General features: G+C 42.1%; 1 protein-coding gene and 1 long non-coding RNA gene across 4 annotated transcripts in view; both read left to right on the plus strand.

Moving 5' to 3' along the window:
• Positions 1-9,058: 9,058 nt before the first annotated feature.
• myca (MYC proto-oncogene, bHLH transcription factor a) lies at positions 9,059-12,037 on the plus strand. 3 transcript variants are annotated; one of them, XM_079489367.1, is made up of 3 exons: positions 9,059-9,360; positions 9,831-10,542; positions 10,954-12,037. In XM_079489367.1, the coding sequence occupies exons 2-3, from the start codon at positions 9,858-9,860 to the stop codon at positions 11,625-11,627; spliced, it is 1,359 nt and encodes a 452-aa protein (XP_079345493.1). In that variant the 5' UTR covers positions 9,059-9,360; positions 9,831-9,857; the 3' UTR covers positions 11,628-12,037. The 3 variants fall into 3 exon arrangements, with proteins under 3 accessions (XP_079345493.1, XP_079345492.1, XP_079345491.1); XM_079489366.1 differs by lacking the exon at positions 9,059-9,360 and having other exon boundaries at positions 9,446-10,542; positions 10,957-12,037; XM_079489365.1 differs by lacking the exon at positions 9,059-9,360 and having other exon boundaries at positions 9,482-10,542.
• Positions 12,038-13,227: 1,190 nt separating this feature from the next.
• The window catches only part of LOC306912779, a 31,756-nt gene continuing 23,334 nt past the window's right edge, over positions 13,228-21,649 (plus strand). Inside the window, exon 1 of the long non-coding RNA XR_013788442.1 lies at positions 13,228-13,392. This is a non-coding gene — a long non-coding RNA (uncharacterized lncRNA). The remainder of the gene's footprint in view (positions 13,393-21,649) is intronic.

A 21,649-nucleotide genomic window follows, 5' to 3' on the forward strand; every position in this document is an offset into this window, starting at 1 on the left:
GCCAGGGGGGTCGGTCGGTATCAACTGAGGGGATTAATGCTCATAGTGATTTTTGTGAAGATATACATGTCTAGAGTTTGAAAATATGTGATAGCTTTGCACCAGTGGTAGCTTTATGGGTGCTATAATGCATTGTATTTAACACTATAGGCGAAAATTACATGGGTCAATTTATGAAAACACTAGTTAATCCCCCAAAAAAAGATTATACAAAAGGTTTTTCAATTTGTTCTGGTACCTCTAGGTATGCCTAAGAACATACTAAAAATATAGGAAATTATATACTGTTATATATATACTGTTCAACCTAGAAAGGTAGTTGTCTAACCATAGGTCTTGGAATGTGGCTGAATCAGTGAAATTACCATCAGTTAATTATTTATTGCCAAATCAAAGATGGCGTCCATCCCAAGGCGACGTTCCATTGTACAAAATTATGTTAAAAACTAAAAATTGTATTGCCTTTTTGTGAGGGAATCTGTGAACGTATTCATGGGGGGGTCATATGTGTAGAAGCTTAATTCTGATGTTATATTTTCAATTGCCAGTCAGTCTTATGCTTATGTGCTAAAGGTCAGGTCAAGGTCCCTCTCGCCCCTTATCATCCAACCAGGTCTCCAAGCAGGCAGCAGATATGGTCACTGGTTGAGATGTACAGAATTCACCTCACGACTGACATGCAGATGTTTGTTGAATCAGTCAGAACAGCTAGATAATGTAATTGTGCATCCTGGCGGGATGCATGGTATACAGTTATTCCTCAGCTGCATTGCAAATCTGATCTCAGTCATGTTCCATATATGGCCAGTAGGCCGACAGGATTCATTCCATAAGTTGATCTGACCCCCCTAATCACAAATTGGATCCACACTGTTCATATTCACAACAGGCACTCTCATCAAGACAAGATGCCTGCTGTCCATCGTTGTATATAATAGGTTTAAAGTGTTTTAACTGATTTTGATGTGATGAGCAATTTTGCTGCAGGGATCCCGTGGAACATACCCCTCAAGGACCCCTCGAGAACCACTGGGCTAGGGTGTCAGTACACCCAGAAACGCCACTGCTGAGAACCATTAAAAACAAATTGCTTCCATGCCAATGAATGACCTGATTTTAACATACCATAATGAGAGCTGGGTTTCCCTAATGCCAGGTATACAAACCTTGTTAAAACAGGTACCAAACAGTGGCGGATACAGAACATGCCTATGACTGCGCCTCGAAAAATCTCACTGCAGTCTGTTTTTTAGATATTATCATGGCCGGTGGATGACGTCAGAACAGTTAATAACCAATTTATTCTGACCCCTCCCCGAAAAGGCCTTTTTGTCCTGATCACTTATCCATGATTTTTATACATTATGGATCATTATTTTGGGTTATTCATCTCAACTGCTCAATTCTTGCCAATTGTCTTTAATGCTTTGAAAAGTTCAAAGCAATCACTTCAATATAGAAAGTGAAGAAGTTGATTTGATTTTTATTATTAAGGATCCCCATTAGCTGGTGCCATAGCAACCAGCTAGTTGAAGTAGAAAGTAGACAAAAGTACAGAGATGACCATGGAAATAGTAACAATAATACACTTGACTATTAAAGTAATTAGTTCTATACACATAGACTTGATTTGACACTAAGGGTTGCCCTGCACGCATATGTCGAGTTCTGTGTCGTGCAGGTGCAGCCACCCCTTCGTCTCTGTACGATGTGGAAGAGCTAGCCAGCTAGAATAGATGGTGATTATGTGGTCGGCAGTCTGATCAGACTTACCACACTGGCTTTAGTTTGGTTTGGGTTTTGGTTTTGAGGCTTTGTGCCACTTTAGGTACAAGGCCTTGCAGCACCGTTTGACTAAAGATATGGCAAGGCTATGTTGCTCAGTCAACAACAACAACAACATTACTCCATCTGATAGTTCAAACAAAACAAAAGTTCAGACTGAATATGGTAGATGCCATTTGCCATCACAGGCCCATTTTAAATATATTTTTGAGGGCTTTTCTGCCTTCTACATCTGTGTCATTTTCTAGTTGCGTTGGCTATTCAAAAATAGCAAATATACAAGCTCACTGCTCGTCACTTGTACATTGCTATTTTTTGAACAATCTTGAAAGTGTGAGAACTACTGATTTAGAAGGCATTTGTAGAATTGGCCTCAGTTCATAATGAATAAGAGATAGAGAGAGAGAGAGAGAGAGAGAAATAAATCAATCTTGAGAGAGACAGGAAACAGGGAGATGGGAAGTGACATGCAGAAAGGGTCATCAGGCTCGGGATTCAAACTTGCGGCTCACTGTGAGGCTTCATTTAGAGCCTATGTGGTATGCACCTTAACCACTAGGCCAGCAACACCCGCAGCCCCAGGCCCATCATAATTTTGAAACAATGTTGTTACATTCCTATGTCATACACATGGAGCAAAGTGCATCCCATGACCTTTTAGTTATGGGATTGTTTCAGCAACATTTGACCGTACCACCATCTATGGGTTGCACTTGCACTCTCAAGCAATATTTAAAATGTGTCGTATTTGATTTGTTAGTTATTTTAATTCTTCTTTATTGTATTTGTTTTGGGGGGAGCTGATTTAAGTTTTTCTAGTTTTGTTGTTGTTATAGGTGATGCTTGATGATGCTTACTTATACAATCTATGATCCATATTTATGCTGATAGGTTAGCTGAGGTTGTCACACATATGCTCTGCTGATTTCCACACAAATTCACAAATTCTCATGAGTTGAAAACAAATTCAAACATTTTTCTAAAATAATTTCATGAATAAAAAAAGAATAATCAAAGAAATTCCCTAAATTAGAAAACAAATATTTAAGAAGTAGTGAAAATAGCAGATCTGCAAGCGGGCAACGCGTTGTGAGCTTGCAAGATCTGATATTTTCACTAGTTTGGGTCCCGGGCAAACATCTGATTTCTCTTTTGGGTCTCTAAAACGTTTGGGAACCACTGGTACAGGCCATGCAGAATGTGTGGAATTTGAACACAAACACAAACATGACAGAGTCAATTTATGGATTTATTTAGCGAATGCAAGGTCCTTGAGGCAAGCAGTTGCCTTCTGGTCTGCTGTGCCTGTGCGGAGAGTGACTAGTCATCCTTTTGGTCTTTGGAGAGGGCAAGCTTCAATAATGTGGTCCATTGTTTGCTTCTCTCCACAAGCACAAAGTGGGCGAGGGCTGCTATGCTGGCACATTGTGAAAGCTGGCCAAGCAGGGCCCATGTCATGGTCCTGAATCTATTAAAGGTTGGGTCTGACACCAGGACCAGGTGTTTGCTTGGGATCTCCTTGGACTCCCATTCCTTTTCCCAAGCTGATCGATCAGCTGGTGCAGGTGTTCTTCCAAGTATTGGTCCTCTCTGGATGGAAGTGGAGCAGTGGCTGGCATGAAGCTATCTGCATGGATTGGTATAGATGGGTAGAGGCTTTGACATTTTGAAGCATCCTTTGAGTACATGCTATACTTGCTCAGCTGAGCCAATACAATTAAGCTAGTGACCCTGAGCAGGAAATGTTGAATGTATGCGGCTATGCCCAGAGCCAAAGCCCAAATGGCCACTGGAATGCAGCGAATGCTGATATTTGGTTTGCTTTGCTTGTTTGACATTGACTAAAACTTGACTGTAGCAGGATTTTATATTGTGAAACATATTGGACATTGTGTAGACTAAACTCTTGCAAACATGCTCAGGAGTTATGGATTGTCAACCCTTTGACCGCTGTATGTATGTGTTATAATATACAGCAGGTATAGTAATAATATAGGATTGATTTGATCGTCCGCTTTCCCTTTTGTGCCACCAGCCTGTTGCTGCAATCAGATGTAATGTTAATTCCGCCCTCTAATGTTGAAACTATGTAAATGCAGCTGTGAAAGTTGATAGCACAGTTTTCATTGCAGACTATTGTGGTCAAAAATTCTATAATATTGCTATACTAGCCTACTTCTACTACTAATAATAATAATAATAACATAATAATAACACCTCTATCAATCAATTTAGTAGAAGGATTAATGACCAAATGCTCTAGAAGAATCAATAAAGCACAACAAAGCCTACAGTAGAATTCTGTTTTTGGGAACTATCTTCTTTAAGGCATACAGATAAATTAAACCTAAACTGATTATCTGTAGTGAGACAACACACATATCCAGCCTAGTTAGGAGAAGTATTTCCAATATTATGGACATAATACTGACAAGGGTAATAGGTCTATAATTGTCGATGCTATTTACTGTAGCTTCCCAGCCTCGTCTTGAAGGACAGGCTGGATTTAGGAAGGACACCGTGAACCATGAGACCTGGCTGAGAAACACATAGCAAGCACTGGGCCACTGGCCCCAAACTTGGTGTTCTGCAGTCCAATACAGTTACAAATGTGATGAGGTCATCACATTTGAAAAGTGGCTATGGCTGTTTTAGCCCAAGGAGTGTTTTTCGTGCAAAACAAATGCATGTAATGGATTCAGAATAATGAAAAACCCCTAGTTTGACCCGTCACATGCTACTTAACCCTTTAACCGTTTAACCGACCAATATTGGTAGAGCACATTTTAAGCCACTATTTCTCATTGAAAACAATGCTGAAACTGAACTCAACCTGATTGAGCCATTTCTACCATTCGGTTGACATGTGTTATGCAAATAATATCCACTAGATGGCACTGTGAAATCACTCCTGACGGGATGACCTTTTTTGCAGAGCCTGAAAGTCGATGGTCGCTGCAGGGTGTTAGGTTTAGGCATAGTTTTTGTGAGGTTATATAACACCGCAAAACTAGTATAGCCGGCGCTGTAAAACAAGCGTCCCATCAGTGCCCATCGACTCCCAGGCTGTGCGAAAAAGGTAGTCCCCACTCCTGACATCTATAGGCTCTGTTTTGCCACAGTTTCAAAGGTGAGATTGGCATATTATCATCTCAGAGATGTTACTGAACATGATTATGTAACTCGATACAATAATAATAATACAAAATAATATCAAATATTCTTCAGAAAACATGCTCTATACCAAACGGGTTGTTTGTCACTTCATGGTACAAACTAGTGCAATTAAGTTCAGTTTCTTGCACTGTAAAATGATGTAGTCTCCATCTGTATAAACAGAAAGAAAGATCTCTATAGGTATTAGCAACAGTGCATGTTCAAAAGTTTTTATTTTGTTTTGTTTTCCATTATAAATAGTCAATATATTATCTTGGCATCACTGCCTTTTACCACTAAATGACAATTCAACCGTTTGGTAGAGCATTTTTTTGACAGGAATAAAATCATACTCAACTATTTCAGCATATATTATAATGAAAACACATTCAATATATCATAATAACAACAATGAATTAGCAGAAGTTGATATAACTGCTGCAATTAATCCGAAATTTGTTTTGTATTTAATTTAAGTTATTTTATGCTTATTTAATGCATGTCCAAGTTGGGCCGGAAGTGTCATTGTTTGGCTAATGCGGAACCCTTTATATGGCCTGTCATTTGACAGTGTGATGCAGAAGTTCAAGTTTATGTGTTGCTGTGTTCATGGCAATGGCATGGGCACTAGTGATCTTCTCATTCCCTTATGCTTGTAGAGCAGCCAGTAAGGTGTGTTAAATGTTTTGCATGTTATTTTGGAATGTATTTCATTCATGATTATGTGCTGTATTATGTTTATGCGATGTTATTCTAAGCATCTGTGTATTTTTATGTTGTTTACCAGTTCGAAGTTGGTTTCTGTGCTTCAAGTGCTTCACAATAAATCCACCAGTATGCAGAACAACTGACTCGTTTTTGGACAAGAGCAGAGGGAGTGATAGTTGTATTTATTCATAGCAAATAGTATTTTTGGATTACTTTAGTTTAGCTTGCACGTTTACCACAAAGTGACATCTCTACCATTTGGTAGAGGCTTATATTTTAATAACTTGGTGGGTATTAAAAACAAAATTGATTGTCGTTATTATTGCCTAAAGGAAGTAAAAAAATAAAATAGATTATTTTTCCACTGTTTCTTTCTTTGTGTGAACTGCAGAATGTTTTTTTTTGTTTTGTTTTTGCCTGCATAGGCCTATAGGTTGTTAATGGTACCTCAACTTTCAGCAGCTGTCACAAAGTTTCCCAAGGGATTTGGGTTGGAACAAATTGAGAGGTGAGACTCCTTTATGAAAACATATTTTATTTTGCAGATTGGTCACAAATTTTGCTATAGCAATTCCTCTTAGATGTCTCCCTTTTGACTGATAGGCCTACTTGTCCATTCAAACTCTAGACGGGCCCGCCCCAAAGTTATTACTGCAGCCGCGCCCGGCAGCCGGTGAAAACTAGAGTTCTCAACAGGCATGTACCTGGGCCCTCATCAAACCCTGTACATTCAAGACACTGCCCCCGCTGGTACCCTTAGATCTCCATATATGGACCTGACCTGTTCTGACATGCCATTTGTTGATCTGACCTCATCAAACCCTGTACACCCAAGACACGCTCCATATGGCCAGACCTCATCAAACTCTGTACACTCAAGACACTGCCCCTGCTGCCACCCTTACATCTCCAAATATGGAGCTGACCTGTTCTGACATTCCATATGTTGATCTGACTTCATCAAATCCTGTACACTCAAGACACGCTCCATATATGGCCAGTACAGAATTCATTCCATATGTTGTCTGCCGTCACCCAGGCGGATGCGTGCACACGGCGAGGTCACTTCTAGCCCTCAGGGTGTCGTTGGTAATAAAATAAAATAAAACAATATATATATATAAGCATATCACAATAGTAAAAGTAAAAGTCACAAAAAGTAAATCTCTAGGGAAAATATTGAATGGACAGACCATTCCTGTGGGTTTCAAGTCTTCTTGAAAAAGTGAAAATACAACTCCCCCCATATGTAATAGCAGAGAATTCCATATTTTAGACCCTCTGAAGCCTATATTAAACAGAGTTTGACACGTACAGGCCTTTGGGGTCTGAGGTGATTTGAGCTACCGTATGTTCTATGCACTAGACATTATATATTAGATATACTTTGAGTTTTTAACATTTGACCAGGGCACTCTGTCAGTTAAACTCTGGTTTCAGACTTTGCTTTTATGTATAATTTGATCATTTTACATACAGGATATCACATACCATATGCATACTGTATGTCTGTATAGGGTAGGCTGCTGTATTTCTCATACTATTATTGATCAGTTTAAATCTTTAATAACTAATCAAGCAGTATTTCTGTTTTCAATTTACCCGTATACTGAAGTTCTCTCAGGGAGACCCCTGTACTGAACAACACTAGCCTATAACAATGATTATAGGCCCTATAGCCTACGGTCTGATTTGTAGAAATTGTAATGTTTTATACATTCGAAAGATTATTAACTATTTATTATTAGCATCATTATTTCTTGGTGGTGTAGTTTCTTAGTGTTGGCTGGCTTGGGCACAACGTCATCATACATAATGAATTCGTTCAACTCTATAGTTCTGAACTGTAGTGTAGACCAATTTACTGTGGCTACTTTCTGTGGCGCTATACCAATATACAGCAGAGGGCGCTCTAAGTCCATGAAATTATCACAACGAGAGAAGCGAATTTCCACCTAAATGCAATAGTTCTCTGCTTCTCTCCATCATCTGATTTGATTTCTGTATAACTGATTGTTAACAGTGTTATAGAGAGAGAGTGAGCGAGGCAGGCTTCATGTGCAGTAGCCTATAACTGCCTATAATTTGTCTGCAGGGCAGGCAGACAAATTCTTACAAATCACCCTAGTTTTATGTTATTCCCCACCCAGCCCCACCTCCTCCACTGTTGAAAAAGGATTCACCTGGACGTCAGTCATAACGAAAAACCATTATTGACATTAATATTTCTAACTAAACAATGCTGATTGAAATGTGGCTAAAGTTTGTTACTGGAGGTTAACCAAACCATAATAAAACTCAACGAAGATTATTGATTGATTGGTTGGTTGGTTGGTTGGTTGGTTGGTTGGTTGGTTGGTTGATTGATTGATTGATTGATTGAGCAGTTGAAGATTGATGGATGATTGAATATTTTGTATTAACAGTTTGCAAAAAATACAAATAGGCGTACAGTTATACAATAATGCTAAAAGCACAACACAAAAAGCCCTGAGGGCTTGTTTCCGCATTGTCCTGTGTAGCTATTTTGCCTATTTCTAAATGGGGTCTCTAAAACTATCTAACTTTTATTAAAATGCATCTCAAAGCCTGTTTTGAGCCACTATCAAAACCAGCCACTATCATGGGCCACCAACTGTGTGGAAGGGAATGTGTGCAAAATGTTGATTTTGTCAGACATGTTATGCTTACATCATCATGGGTCAGATTAGACCGGGCCCAAACAACACATTTTAATTTCACAACATAATAAATATTGTCTTTGAAAAGGTCACTGATCAATCAAGACTTAATTAAGGGTTAAACCCCATGCATTAACATCATTCTAACTACACTTTGCAGTAGCCTTTTAACAGTAGGCAACAGTAGGATGGCATCATGTCTGTCAACACTGATCTTGTAGGCCTACCGGTACTTATATCAATCAAAACGCAACCACGTTTTAATTAGGAGTTGGAGACAGACAACGTTCCTTTCCTTTCAATGCAAGTGTGGTAAACCATAAAACATTACACATTTGACAAGAGTTTGCGTACTTTGGGTGTTAATGAAGTTGTGTCTTTAGGTCTAAATAATATCTAGTGTTTCAGTAGTAGTAGCCCACTCTAACTGCTGTGTGTTGTGCTTCAATGGACAAATCCCCCTCCCCAGTGCTCCACTATAACCCCTCCCACTTTTAGTCTCCCTCCGCAGTAAATAGTCCCAGTTCACAGACTACCTCATAAAACCAATCATCGCCCCGTGTGTATAATCTCCCGCGGCCGTGCGTAATCTCGCGGAATAAGATGTTTATTTAATTCAAGAAGACATTTGATATATTTCGCTTTATATGGTTAAAAAAGCCCCACCGGCGTTTAGCGGGAAAACCAGGCGGACGGATACCACGGGGAGGGGGAGCACTAAAAACAACCTTTTTATGGACCGCCGCGGAATCCTCAGCTGTGATTCTCATGCAGCTGATGACGGTCCTACACTTCAGCCCGTAGCAGCTCCATCAGCTCAACTTCATGCACGCTCATCAGTACACTTCTCCACCTGAACCAATAACAACAAGATCATCATCTCACCACTTGCTCACGCCGAGCCTGGAATTAATGTTTTTGTTTTACAATCGTGTGTGGAATATACTTTTTTGGGGGGGCACTGTGTGCTTTGGATCGCTTTTTACACCCGGCTTTTCGATAGACTGCTGTCAACGTTTTCACATCTAAGGTAAGAGAGAGGGGGGTGTTACTGTTTCTGCAGCCAGCCTGTAGTGTACATGCCGTTCTCACACCAACAACCGCAACGTGCAAAAAGGAAGAACATTGTGCACTTTATGAAAGACTTAAATGCACATTTTAAGTCTATTTAACCCTCCGAGGTGGCATGTATTTTTTTCAAAGTCAACTTTGTGTTTGAACGCAGCAGCAGCACCTGCTGCAACACTGCTGCTCGCCCATGCATGCATGCATGCATGCGATGCGTGTTTCTGCGTAGTGCATACTAGCTGAGTGTTTTGGACTGACGTGTGCATTGCACGTCGCTGCTCTGTGATCAGGGCTGTCAGTGCCAGCTGCTGCTGCTGCTTACTACTACTGCTACTACTACTACTACTACTACTACTACCGATGCATGAAACCTGCACACGTTTACGGAATTATCCACTAATATCTTGCATTCTTTTTCCTCTTCTTCTTCAGTCGGCTCTGCGGGAAAAAGGAACAGCCATGACGTTAAATTCCAATGTGACGAGTAAAAACTACGATTACGACTACGACTCCCTGCAGCCGTACTTCTACTACGACGACAATGAGGAGGAGGACTTCTACCAGCAGCAGCTCCAGCCTCCGGCGCCGAGCGAGGACATCTGGAAGAAGTTCGAGCTGCTGCCCACGCCGCCGCTCTCTCCCAGCCGGCGGCCGTCGCTGTCCAGCCTGTTCCCCTCCACCGCCGACCAGCTGGAGATGGTCACGGAGTTCCTCGGCGACGACGCCGTGAACCAGAGCATCATCTGCGACGCCGCCGACTACTCGCAGACCTTCCTGAAGTCCATCATCATCCAGGACTGCATGTGGAGCGGGTTTTCCGCCGCGGACAAGCTGGAGAAAGTGGTGTCGGAGCGGCTCGCCTCGCTCCACGCCGCCAGGAAGGAGTCTGCCGTTGTCGGCGATAGTAGCGCGGTGTGTGGCGGAGGAGGCGGAGGTGGCGGTGCCACGGGGAGGCTGAACTCCAACTACCTGCAGGATCTCAACACGTCCGCGGCGGAATGCATCGACCCCTCGGTGGTCTTCCCCTACCCGATAGCCGAGACACCCACTAACAGCAAGCCAAGCACAGTCACGCCACCTAAGGATTTGGCGCTGGATACCCCACCGAACAGCGGGTGCAGCAGCAGCAGTTGTAGTGACTCAGGTATGTAATGCTGAATAAGCATTATTAAATCACCCCACCCACCCATGTCTTTTATTTACGTCTGACTGCTGCATGTCTTTTTTTTTTTTGCATTTGCAGTATTTATTGATATGGCACTGTTAAATCTCTATGGTATGAATGAAACTTGTACAGATGTATATAGATTGTTTTTATTTTATTTATGATTGAAGGTGTCCTTTTGACTTTCCAAGGAAACTAGTTGCATAAATAACCCTTAGCTATATGCTAGACTAGTGTGATTATGTGAGGGGCTGCAAGGTTGTGTGATTATCAGATTATGTTGAAAGTGGTCGTCACAGAGCAGTATGGAATGTAAACCATGCCACTCTGTTCAGTACTTTATGTGGATGCTTACTATTTTGTGTTGTGGATCAATGTTTTTTTTCTTAGAAGATGAGGACGGAGATGACGATGATGATGATGACGACGACGACGATGATGAGGAGGAGGAGGAGGAAGAGATCGATGTGGTCACGGTGGAGAAGAGACAGTCGCTGAAGCGATGCGATTCTTCCCACAGCCCGTCAGACAGCAGCAGATATCCCAGCCCGCTCGTACTGAAGAGATGCCATGTCTCCACCCACCAGCATAATTACGCCGCGCCCCCTTCCACGAGGCAGGAGCAGCCGGCTGTCAAGAGACTGAAGCTGGAGACTAGCAGCAGTAACGGCATCACTGGTGGCAGCGGCAGCCACCACCACCACAGCCACAGCAGGGTGCTCAAGCAGATCAGCAGCAACCGCAAGACGTGCTCAAGTCCGCGGGCGGCGGCGGCGACGTCCGACACGGAGGACTACGACAAGAGAAGGACTCACAACGTGCTGGAGCGCCAGCGGAGGAACGAGCTCAAGCTGAGCTTCTTCGCTCTGCGGGATGAGATCCCCGAGGTGGCCAACAACGAGAAGGCGGCCAAGGTGGTCATCCTGAAGAAGGCCACGGAGTGCATCTACGGCATGCAGGACGATGAGCACAGGCTCGTCTCCGTCAAAGAACAGCTGAGGAGAAGGAGTGAACTGTTAAAACAGCGGCTGGCGCTGCTGCAGCAGCAGAACTCTTGCCCTTGAGCTGTTTCTGGAGAGTCAATAATACAGACTTCTTTATCTTGGCCTTCATTGTTTTTTATGCAAGTTCCGAGTGTGTATAGTTAAGATATTGCATGCAAATGCAAAAAAGAGAAAAGGATTCCTGGAATCTCGTTTGATTTCAATGTTGGACTGCCTCAATTGAAGTTATTATGGGTGAATTAAATATTTAAAAGTTTATTTTTATTAATAAAATATTAAAAATGGGCCTTACCCACAGTTCAGTGCCCGGCGTAAAATATACATTTTTATGTTTTTGTATATAATATTTCCTAAGAATTGTATTTTTGGATCTAAATTCGTCTGGAAGTTCAGACCCAGTTGTTTTTTGTGTATTGTTTTACATTATGTTCTATGTTCTTTTGAAATATAAAAAGAAATTTCTTGTTGAATGTGTCTCTTGTTCTTATGCATGCACAACATTTCACATATGAGCACAGTTCCTTCCTCTTTGCGTCATAACCCAAAGACATACATACAGTAGGTAGGTATGCTTTTGCTGGAGGTTATTTTAATGTGTCGAACAAGAATAAATAATCTACACAGTGCAGTACATAGTGCCATGGAAGGTGCTTGAGGGGAGGATTGTGCATCAAAGTTTACATAGCAATTCAAGAATAGCAAGTTTTAATAAGCCTTTATGTTAACCATGGCGTGGGAGTAAAAACCTGAAGAGCGAACCATGAATGAAAATGAGTGATGGTGTGAACTCTTGCTGGTGCATGGGCAGAAAAAAATAAGTCAAGGGAAGGGCAGCTGATGGCAGATGTAGGTTAACAGCCTTTCGATCAAGACTATTATTGATGTATTATACACGAGAGCTGAAGCAAACTAATAGTCTGTAGTCTTAATGCAAGATTATGAGGGCTGTAGAAGCCTACACATTTCACTGATCTTGCAATTAACCTTTTCCACACAAACCAAACTACCCCCCCCCCCCCCACACACACACACACACACACACAATTAAATTCAAAGGGCTTCATTGGCATGAGAAAACAGGTTTACATTAGCCTGGATCCAGCCCAAAGACCCCGCCCACTCTCTGAGTGGACGGCATCTCAAGCTACAGTCTGATAATCAGGCTAGGTTTACATTGGCGAAGCAAAAAGCACAATACAACAACACACACACACTTTGGGAGATAAAAATGTAGTCACTGAAAAGATGGTCAGACAACCACCAGTACTACAGTAAAAAAAGAGGAGAGCAGTAACAGGTGCATCCAATCATACAATGCCTCTAAGTGTTCTCACAACATTACAACAACATACATAATTTTTTTTAGATGTAAGCCTACAACTTATATTGCAATGGCACTGAAATAACATAAACATAAGAGCTGCCAGTTGATCACTTTATTATAGGCCCATCTCATCATGATCGCTTGTCTGATTAATTAAAAAAAATGATATCACATAGGCCAGGGTGAAACAAAAGTCGTTGTAGGAAAAAATATTTACACACACACACACACACACACACACACACACACACACACACACACACACACACCCCGCCCGCTTTGAAGTGTGCACCCCCCACCCCTCCAGAGGACATTCATTCCTAGACTGGTCGTGACGTCACACGCTGACTGTAGTGTATCCTGAGCGCTCCATGCAGCGCGTGGTCTGAGCACATGGAAATGAAGGGTGAGATTTGTGTCTGAAAGACGCGCAGCAACTCCTCATCTCTCAAACATGGAATATAATGCAAGGAATGAATGAAGTACGAGCCGAATCGACCGGTAAGCACTCTGCACGTTGAGATCAAATCAGAACAAAGCGTTTTCTGTTGACGCATTAATGTATAGTTGTATACGACTAGCAGATCTTTCATCTAGATTAGGACTGTTGTTGTTGTTTGTTATTGTTATTAATAGTGACATTATTACTGTTATATGGACCATGTTTGTCTATAACATTATGAAATGGTACGTGTTAAACGAATTATATTGCTCATTTGTTACATTTGAATGAATGTATTATATTATATAATATGTTTTAGCTGAATCCACCACATGGCATAGGAGGCTGCTCCTCTATCCAAAACTATTGTTTCTCTGTATATTTGGCATTTTGTTTACCTGCCTTTCCTTTGTGTATATCAGCAGTATCACCAGTTTGTTCTATTCAGTTTCTTATAGCCTACCTTTTGTTTGAGCTACTGATAATGATGCACTTTATCTGGCACGTGCCACAGAGTGCAGACTCAGATTTGGCTGAGATTTCTCATAGGCTATTTTATATATATATATATATATATATATATATATATATATATATATATATATATCTCCACACACACAGATCAGGTTGGTATTGTCTTTGCTGTCAATGATTTGATTTATAACAAAGCATGGTAAGGCACCATAGTGGTAGCATTGCAATGGTGATCAGGTGTTGAATGGTGTATCATGTACAATTACAATTTAGGCATTTAGCAGACGCTCTTAATCCAGAGCGATTTACATTAAGCAAGAACAAAAAAGCATGGGAATACATCACATAAAAAGCATTTATAATGAAACATGCGTACCGTGTACATTGTAATTTATATACTGACCATTTGCCTTTGATCAGGGGTCTTCGATCGTTCTTCAGGCCATATAAAGGACCCCTTAGCTGAGACTGAGAGAGATGAAACGGGGACCCCCACTAACTACATATTGTATTATAACATTATGTTGCAGATTAAACTTTGTCATAGATTTCATAGCTGGCTTCATAGACAGACAGCACTATCATCAGTGTATGTAGGATGAAAAAATACGTTCATATATTTCATTTCCATGTGGGGGGGGGGTGCATCAGCTAGGTCGGGAGGTAACGGGGGTGCACGGCCAGAACAGTTTAGGAACTGCTGTTCTACACCAAACCTCTTTGCCAAAAATAGCCCATCTACAAGCTCATAACGCATTGCAGCTGGAGTTACGAACCTGTAAGGTTCCATTTGGACTGCTGGTGGATTCCAGACCGGACGTTGAGAAACAATGCATTCATTAACATAGATTTCATGATCTTAATGTACAATTTTAATCCCTATCAGTGCTGCATTAAGCATATTTCTTTAAAAGAGGATGTTAAATGTTGGACTGATGTAAGATGTGATGCAGTCAGACATTGCACTGCTTATGTACAAGTACAGTAGCCCTTATGGGGAGGGGAATTGTGATACTGTATTGTCATTTCTTATGTTTTGGCTACACTATATTAGATGCAGTATGACATTGCAAAGTGGGGCCCAGTGAGATCAGTGGGCATCTAAGATGAGACAAACCTTTTTGTTGATCTCTGGTGTGGTGTAATACAGCGAGGGTTGGATTCACAAACTTTTCAGGCTGTGGCCCCAAATGATCATATTTCAACTGGGGACCCCCCCACCCTGACAAGCAATTGGAATTGTACGAGTTGAGGCATTACATTTAGTTTGACTCGGTTCCACAGATAAATATTGTGAAAATATTTTCTATTTTCACAATGTTTGCTTCTTTCTTGCGTAATATTTGACAATTTGGTATTAAATGTCTTAAAGTCCTTTTTAAATTGCAAATTTAGAACTGTTCAGAGATACCCACTTTTGTTTACTTTTTAAGTGAGAAAACAATCTTGCACCTCAAGTTAATCATCTGGGGATCCCCCAAAATTATTTGGGGACCTCCCTGGGGAACCACTGTCGTACAGTATAGCATCAGCAGCAGCCAAAAAAGTGAAACGCAGGATAGGTGCATGCACGAGTCAAGAGCCAAACCGAGTTACAAAGATAAGAATATAGTTATTAAAAAACTCTTTATCTGTTTATTTCACAATATATGATGTAAAACACTATGTAGGCTAGAGTGCAACCCAGAGGACTGTCTGTTCAGACCAGTACCAAACTAACTTTACCTCACCACAAGCGCTGCACACATACTTTGAGGTCCAGGAATACAGGGAGCGCTGCTGTTATGTAATTTGGTGGGGTTGGCTCTTTTCTTTTTTTCCCCCTCAGAGTTTGAAGCTGGGATAGATTAAGCAGTAATACTCCTGGAGTGGAGCACAAGTAGAGAGGAGTTTGCCAGAGACTTTTTTTTCTTCTCCCTGTTAGCCTGGGTCTCATTTCACAGAATCGTTATTGTCAGATGACATCATCACTTTCCTCATTGGGGATCCACTACTTATTTTACATTCTCTCTCTCTGTGTGTGTGTGTGTGTGTGTGTGTGTGTGTGTGTGTGTGTGTGTGTGTGTGTGTGTGTGTGTGTGTGTGTGTGTGTGTGTGTGTGTGTGTGTGTGTGTGTGTGTGTGTGTGTGTGTGTGTGTGTGTGTGTGTGTGTGTGTGTGTGTGTGTGTGTGTGTGTGTGTGTGTGTGTGTGTCGCTCGGCGTCAGACTGTGTTTTCATTGGCAGCGAGGCGACCCATGTTTGGCTGCCAACTTCACTTCCCTGCACAATGTTTTCAGTGTGCAAAGTTTGACCATGAGAGGCACAGTTTTAGGAATACGCTGTCGGGAAATAAGAGTGATTGCGCTCCTGAAAGTAAAGAACACACCACAACTCAGTAGGGATGGGATCCCACTCAGTTTTTTTTCCCAGCACGGGTTTCCCTTAATATTCTACGATTTGTCATCACCCGATTATGTATGGGCTATTGCTATTCTATTCCTGGAAGTATTCACTCGGTACAATTCCTTATTCATTACCATTTCAAAACTTTTTTTTAAACTGTTTCTTATTACTATTTCACCGGCTCGAAGAGAGAATGTATGAAGACAATAGGTTTCATAATGTCTGCTGTTATCTCCCCACCTAGTTACTATACTTTTTTTTCACCTTGTGCCAATTGCCAAAGCTGGTTCCCTCTGCCAACCTGGGGAGAGCCCCAAACTGAGCTCATGTTTCCTTCAATGCATGAGGAGTGAGCAGGCTGCTTCTTATCACCTGACGGGGGGAGTTTCCCCGGGAAGACGTAGTGTGTGGAAGGTACACGTTATTCCAAACAGTTCCACAGGGCGTCACCACATTTGGAGCGCCGCTCCTCTGCACTGTTATTGGTTAGCGAAATACAAGTAGACTCCCACTTCCTATACCAGATTTTCCATTGGGTTTCCCCATGCATTTATTTTTTAGCCGAATGCGAACGCAAATAAAAGCCTGGTTACTGAGGCGAGGCGCTGATGGTGCGGAGGAGAGAACACTCCCGCCTCTTGCCTCTTATAATCATACCACATATCACATTCCGTGCTCAACCAATCAAATCATCACAAATGTCATTCCAGCCAATCACTTTTGGCGTCTTCACTTTTCTGCCCTCACATTATCCTCCATATGTACTTTGCTCAGCCAATCAAATCATCGCTATGGGGTGATCAGCCAAACAAATCATTGTGTTTGTGTTCACACAATCGGACAAAGCTGGGGGCATAGGAGTTGCTAGCGCCCCTCAAAAACAGAAACTCTTCTCTGAGGGTGCTTGGCTCACAATCTTTTCAAATGCGAGTCAATGGCCTAACCAACACGTAACAGTTTGGGGTCCTTGACATGAAAATAACCTCCAATCCATTAAACAATCTTGACATTGCTGTCAAAGTACCATGAATTGAATATAGGCTGCCATGGCATTGAGGGTGGCATTTCCTATATGCTAAAGAATGATTTATACTTCAATCATGCTTAAAAATGGCTAATCTACAAGCTCACAACGCATCCTTCTGCGATGCGTTGTGAGCTTGTAGATTGGCTATTTCCCACGTGCAATGCCATCCTACAGCAAAGTATACATCAGGCTTTAGACTGAAAAATAAAGTTGGATGAGTCCCAATAGGATGAAAGAAACCACGGGGCTGGGCTGTGCTGTGCTGTATGGGTGGTCAAAGCCCTGTCTACTGTTATGTAACAATGCCGTTTCTTCTGGTGAATGAAGTCATTAGCTCACCAGAGACACACACATTTAAAGCTTAGCCTTAGACAGTTTTGTGTGTGTGTGTGGTAAATGGTAAATGGTGCATTTATATAGCGCCTTTATCCAAGGCGCTTTACATAGATTGTGCATTACATTCACCCATTCACACACACATTCATACACCGATTGCGGCGGAAGCCATGCAAGGTACCAACCAGCACATCGGGAGCAATTTGGGGTTCAGTGTCTTGCCCAAGGACACTTCGACATGTAGAAAGGAGGAGCCGGGATTCGAACCGCCGACCCATGGATCATTGGACGACCTGCTCTACCGTGTGTGTGTGTGTGTGTGTGTGTGTGTGTGTGTGTGTGTGTGTGTGTGTGTGTGTGTGTGTGTGTGTGTGTGTGTGTGTGTGTGTGTGTGTGTGTGTGTGTGTGTGTGTGTGTGTGTGTGTGTGTGTGTGTGTGTGTGTGTGTGTGTGTGTGTGTGTGTGTGTGTGTGTGTGTGTGTGTGTGTGTGTGTGTGTGTGTGTGTGTGTGTACGACCTGAGGTTTTGAGTCCCTTGGATAAGTGTCTTCTTTGCATTTCCAATTTGCATCGTTCCCGAGTTCGCCAGTGCACCAGTTTAGTATTCATAATGGTTCATCATAGCTCAGATGTCTAGATGATAACACAAGGACATTTATGAAGGAAATAAGCCGATGCCATTAGACTCACACTTCACATACTGTAGTGATCATGATTGAAATTGAGTGAAAGGGATCATGATGATAAGTGGGATCACTGGATGACATCGTGGAACACAAGGCTCATGCCACAGCACAATGGTGAGCAGCCAAATTGAACTAAACTGACAGGCCCACTTCTTTTTCATAATCATTGTTGCTATTGATGATAGCTTTTGCTCATTAGTTGAAGCAAAATGTCATGATGCTGGCTGTGTGAGCGCATTGCGTTGCTGCTGACTGGTGTTGCTGCTGACTTGCCAATACACCCTGGTATGGCCTTGTGTCTGTGGCCTTGTATAGTTGTAGACAACCGTATACTCCATATGAAAGCAACTCCGGTTAGTATGGAGAGCCTCCGTCCCCACCAGCTATGGGATTTTTAAATCCAGCTCCATTGAGCCTCCATTATAACAGGATTTTCAAAGCGCTGTATCTCAAAAGGTTTGAGCGCTGTCCATGGTAAGCCGTCGTGCATCCCGGCGATCGTAAATCATTTGTGAGTTTGTATCCCATCGCTGAGCACATGTAACTGGTTGTATTGATAGCTAAGGGGTCTGACTTTTTTAAGGTTTTTTTTTTTTTTTTTTTTTTTTTATGTTTTTTTTAAGTGTTTTTTTAAGATTTTTTTAAGTTAAGTTTTTTTAAGCTATTTTAGTGTGTGTGCGTGCGTGTTTTTTTAAAAAAGTTTTTTCTTTTTACGTTTTTTTAAAGTTTTTTTTAAAGTTAAGTTTTGTGTGTGTGTGTGTGTGTGTGTGTGTGTGTGTGTTTTTTGTGTGTGATACAGCTGCGCCCTCTGGTGGCGGGTGGGTGGTGTTACAGCGTGACACACAGACACACACACACACACAGACAGACATGTTCTGCTAGGTCTCATAGTTAGTGCTCACTGCGTTTGCAATCACTGCGTTCGCAATTATTTTGTTAACGAAATTGTCAATATATTTAGTCTTAGTTTGAGTCATTATAGCGTAGTTTTTATTTCGTTTATGTCAATGAGAAAAGGTAGTTGACAAACATCTTTCGTCATAGGTTTAGTCGACGAAATTAACACTGGTTTGTTCTGTGTGTAGCCTACTGTGTATATATCTGCATTCAGCAACGTTTTCACACCTGTACTGTACAGTCTGTACTGTAGTAGTGTGTGGACAATGAAGTTTGGTGGTGTGTAGCCTGCTTTAAAGCCTGTTCAAGGCCGTTTGGTTCGGTCTGCAACCAGATAGAAACAAGCTGCAGTGCTGAATAGCTGGAGTCAGTCAGCTGTCTTTGTATTGGTATGTATAGTGAACACATCAATGCCTAGCAGACCGTGGAGAAGCATTGTGTCATCTGTTATATTATCGGTTCTCAGCACCGCACTACGTACACTGTAAAATCCTGAGTATAATGTGTGCAGACACTGCACACACACACACACACACACACACACACACACACACACACACACACACACACACACACACACACACACACACACACACACACACACACAATGCATGCCATGGGAAATCCAATACACTATGTATGCAACTACTATATATAATTTACACTTTGTATTTGTATGAAACATTATTGCGCAATACTCATTGCCCAATACTTAAGCGATATACGTCACATTTTTCCAGTTAACAGCGCATGCGTGGACAACGGTGTGTGTACAAATAATTTGTCAAAAGTGGCTTACATTTGGCTACCTATCCAATGTGTCCTGTCGCGTGACACATCCCGCAATGCGGCCTAAACTCTAGACGCAAGGGCCGAACATGAAACCAACCTGGGTTGGATTCATGTTAATGTGCATTTTCAGACAGTTAACCACTTAAACCTCTTTGCCCGAAATTAGCCGATCTACAAGCGTACAATCTGCTATTTTTGGCTGAAGTTCTCCTCAGAATAGGGATGCTAGATCCTACCACAGAAAGATTTGGTGCCCCCCATAGTAACTCTGAGAACTCCCACACACAGTGTGCCGCGCTACACTGGCTGTCCTGTCAGATTGTCTTGTTGTTGGGACCACTGAGTCAATAGTGTAGTGTTCAGTTTGACTGCAGCCAGGCGGGACAGGAGCACAGGGTATACATGCTTTTGGCTTTCAGTGTTAAAATAAGTGTTAAAAAGCTCTATTTTGATAGTACTCATTGCTATAGAGTGGGTTGTTCAGTAACAACAATGCAGGAGGTGGGCGTGTAATGCACCAGTTTGACCGTTACATGTCTGTAGCTGTGACAGTGTACAAATGGAACCAAATGGACACTCACAGGTCCATTTGGTTCCATTTGTACACTGTCAGAGTTAAGGCAGATCTTTGAAATTCAAAGGTTTGAGGGGGCACAGTGGCACAGTCGGTAGTGCTGTCGCCTCACAGCTAGAAGGTCCTGTGTTCGATTCCCGCTCGGGACGCTGTGGGCGCTGGCGGCGTGTCCGCTCCTCCGTGTCATCAGTGCCCATAACCGAGGCAGGGTTGGCAAAAGGGCCTTTCTGTGTGGAGTTTGCATGTTCTCCCCGTGTCCCCTAGGGTAGGTACCCTCACAAAAAACATGCAGTGATTCTGGTCACTAATCTGCCTCCCCCTGGCCAGCCGGGGCGCCTGATGGAGGGGAAAGGAACTGGTTGGAATAACGTGTTCCTTCCACGCGCTACGTCCAACCAGGGAACCCCCCCCCCCCCCTGTCAGGTGTAAAGGAGCAACATGGACACTCATGCATGAAGGAACCATGAGTTCAAGTCCGTTGCTCTCCCCAGGCTAGCGGAGGGTGTGTAGAGCCCAGGATCACAATAGATGATTGACACAGGGGTGAAAAATCGTGGGATAAAAATGTAGTAAAAACAAAAGAAATTCAAAAGTTTGAGAACCATGGGTCTATCCCATTGGAACAAACACGGCTTCACTCCATATATCTGCCTCACCCAGACAACACCTCTCACACAGAGTGCTTCATTAGCTCTTTTCATTTTGAAGCAAAGTGAACGTTATTATTTCTTATGTATGACATTTCCTTAATAAAAGTAAAATGTAAAATTACAGTTTGAGTTGTTCATATACTCTGGTCTGAATATGTATGTATATAAGTTTTATTTCCAAAGGAAATATCCCCCAAAAAACGGGGTCGTATTCTAATCGGGGACTGACTATTTGACAATCAATGTTCTTTTTCCAGAAATGATTCTTGAAAAATGGGGGTCGTCTTTGTAATCAGAGTCGTATTATATTCGGCACAATACGGTAATAATTACAGTTTGAGTTTCATTCAATCCACCCCCCCCCCCTCCCCCCCTGTGGTTTAAAAAAAAATGTGTACACTGTACACACTCTCTGCACTGTGAGGCACTTCAGATAAGTGTCCAGCAGAATTGGCACTGTGCAATGTTTGGTTGTCGAGGACAACATGCACGAGGAAAG

Source organism: Electrona antarctica, assembly GCF_951216825.1.
Source record: "Electrona antarctica genome assembly, chromosome: 20".
NCBI lineage: Eukaryota > Metazoa > Chordata > Actinopteri > Myctophiformes > Myctophidae > Electrona > Electrona antarctica.

Bases quoted from the DNA above. Each gene is read 5' to 3' on its own strand.
- myca (XM_079489365.1), top strand. From the start codon at position 9,759: ATGCATGAAACCTGCACACGTTTACGGAATTATCCACTAATATCTTGC. The intron at 10,543-10,953 runs GTATGTAATGCT...TTTTTTTCTTAG, and splicing joins CAGCAGTTGTAGTGACTCAG to AAGATGAGGACGGAGATGAC.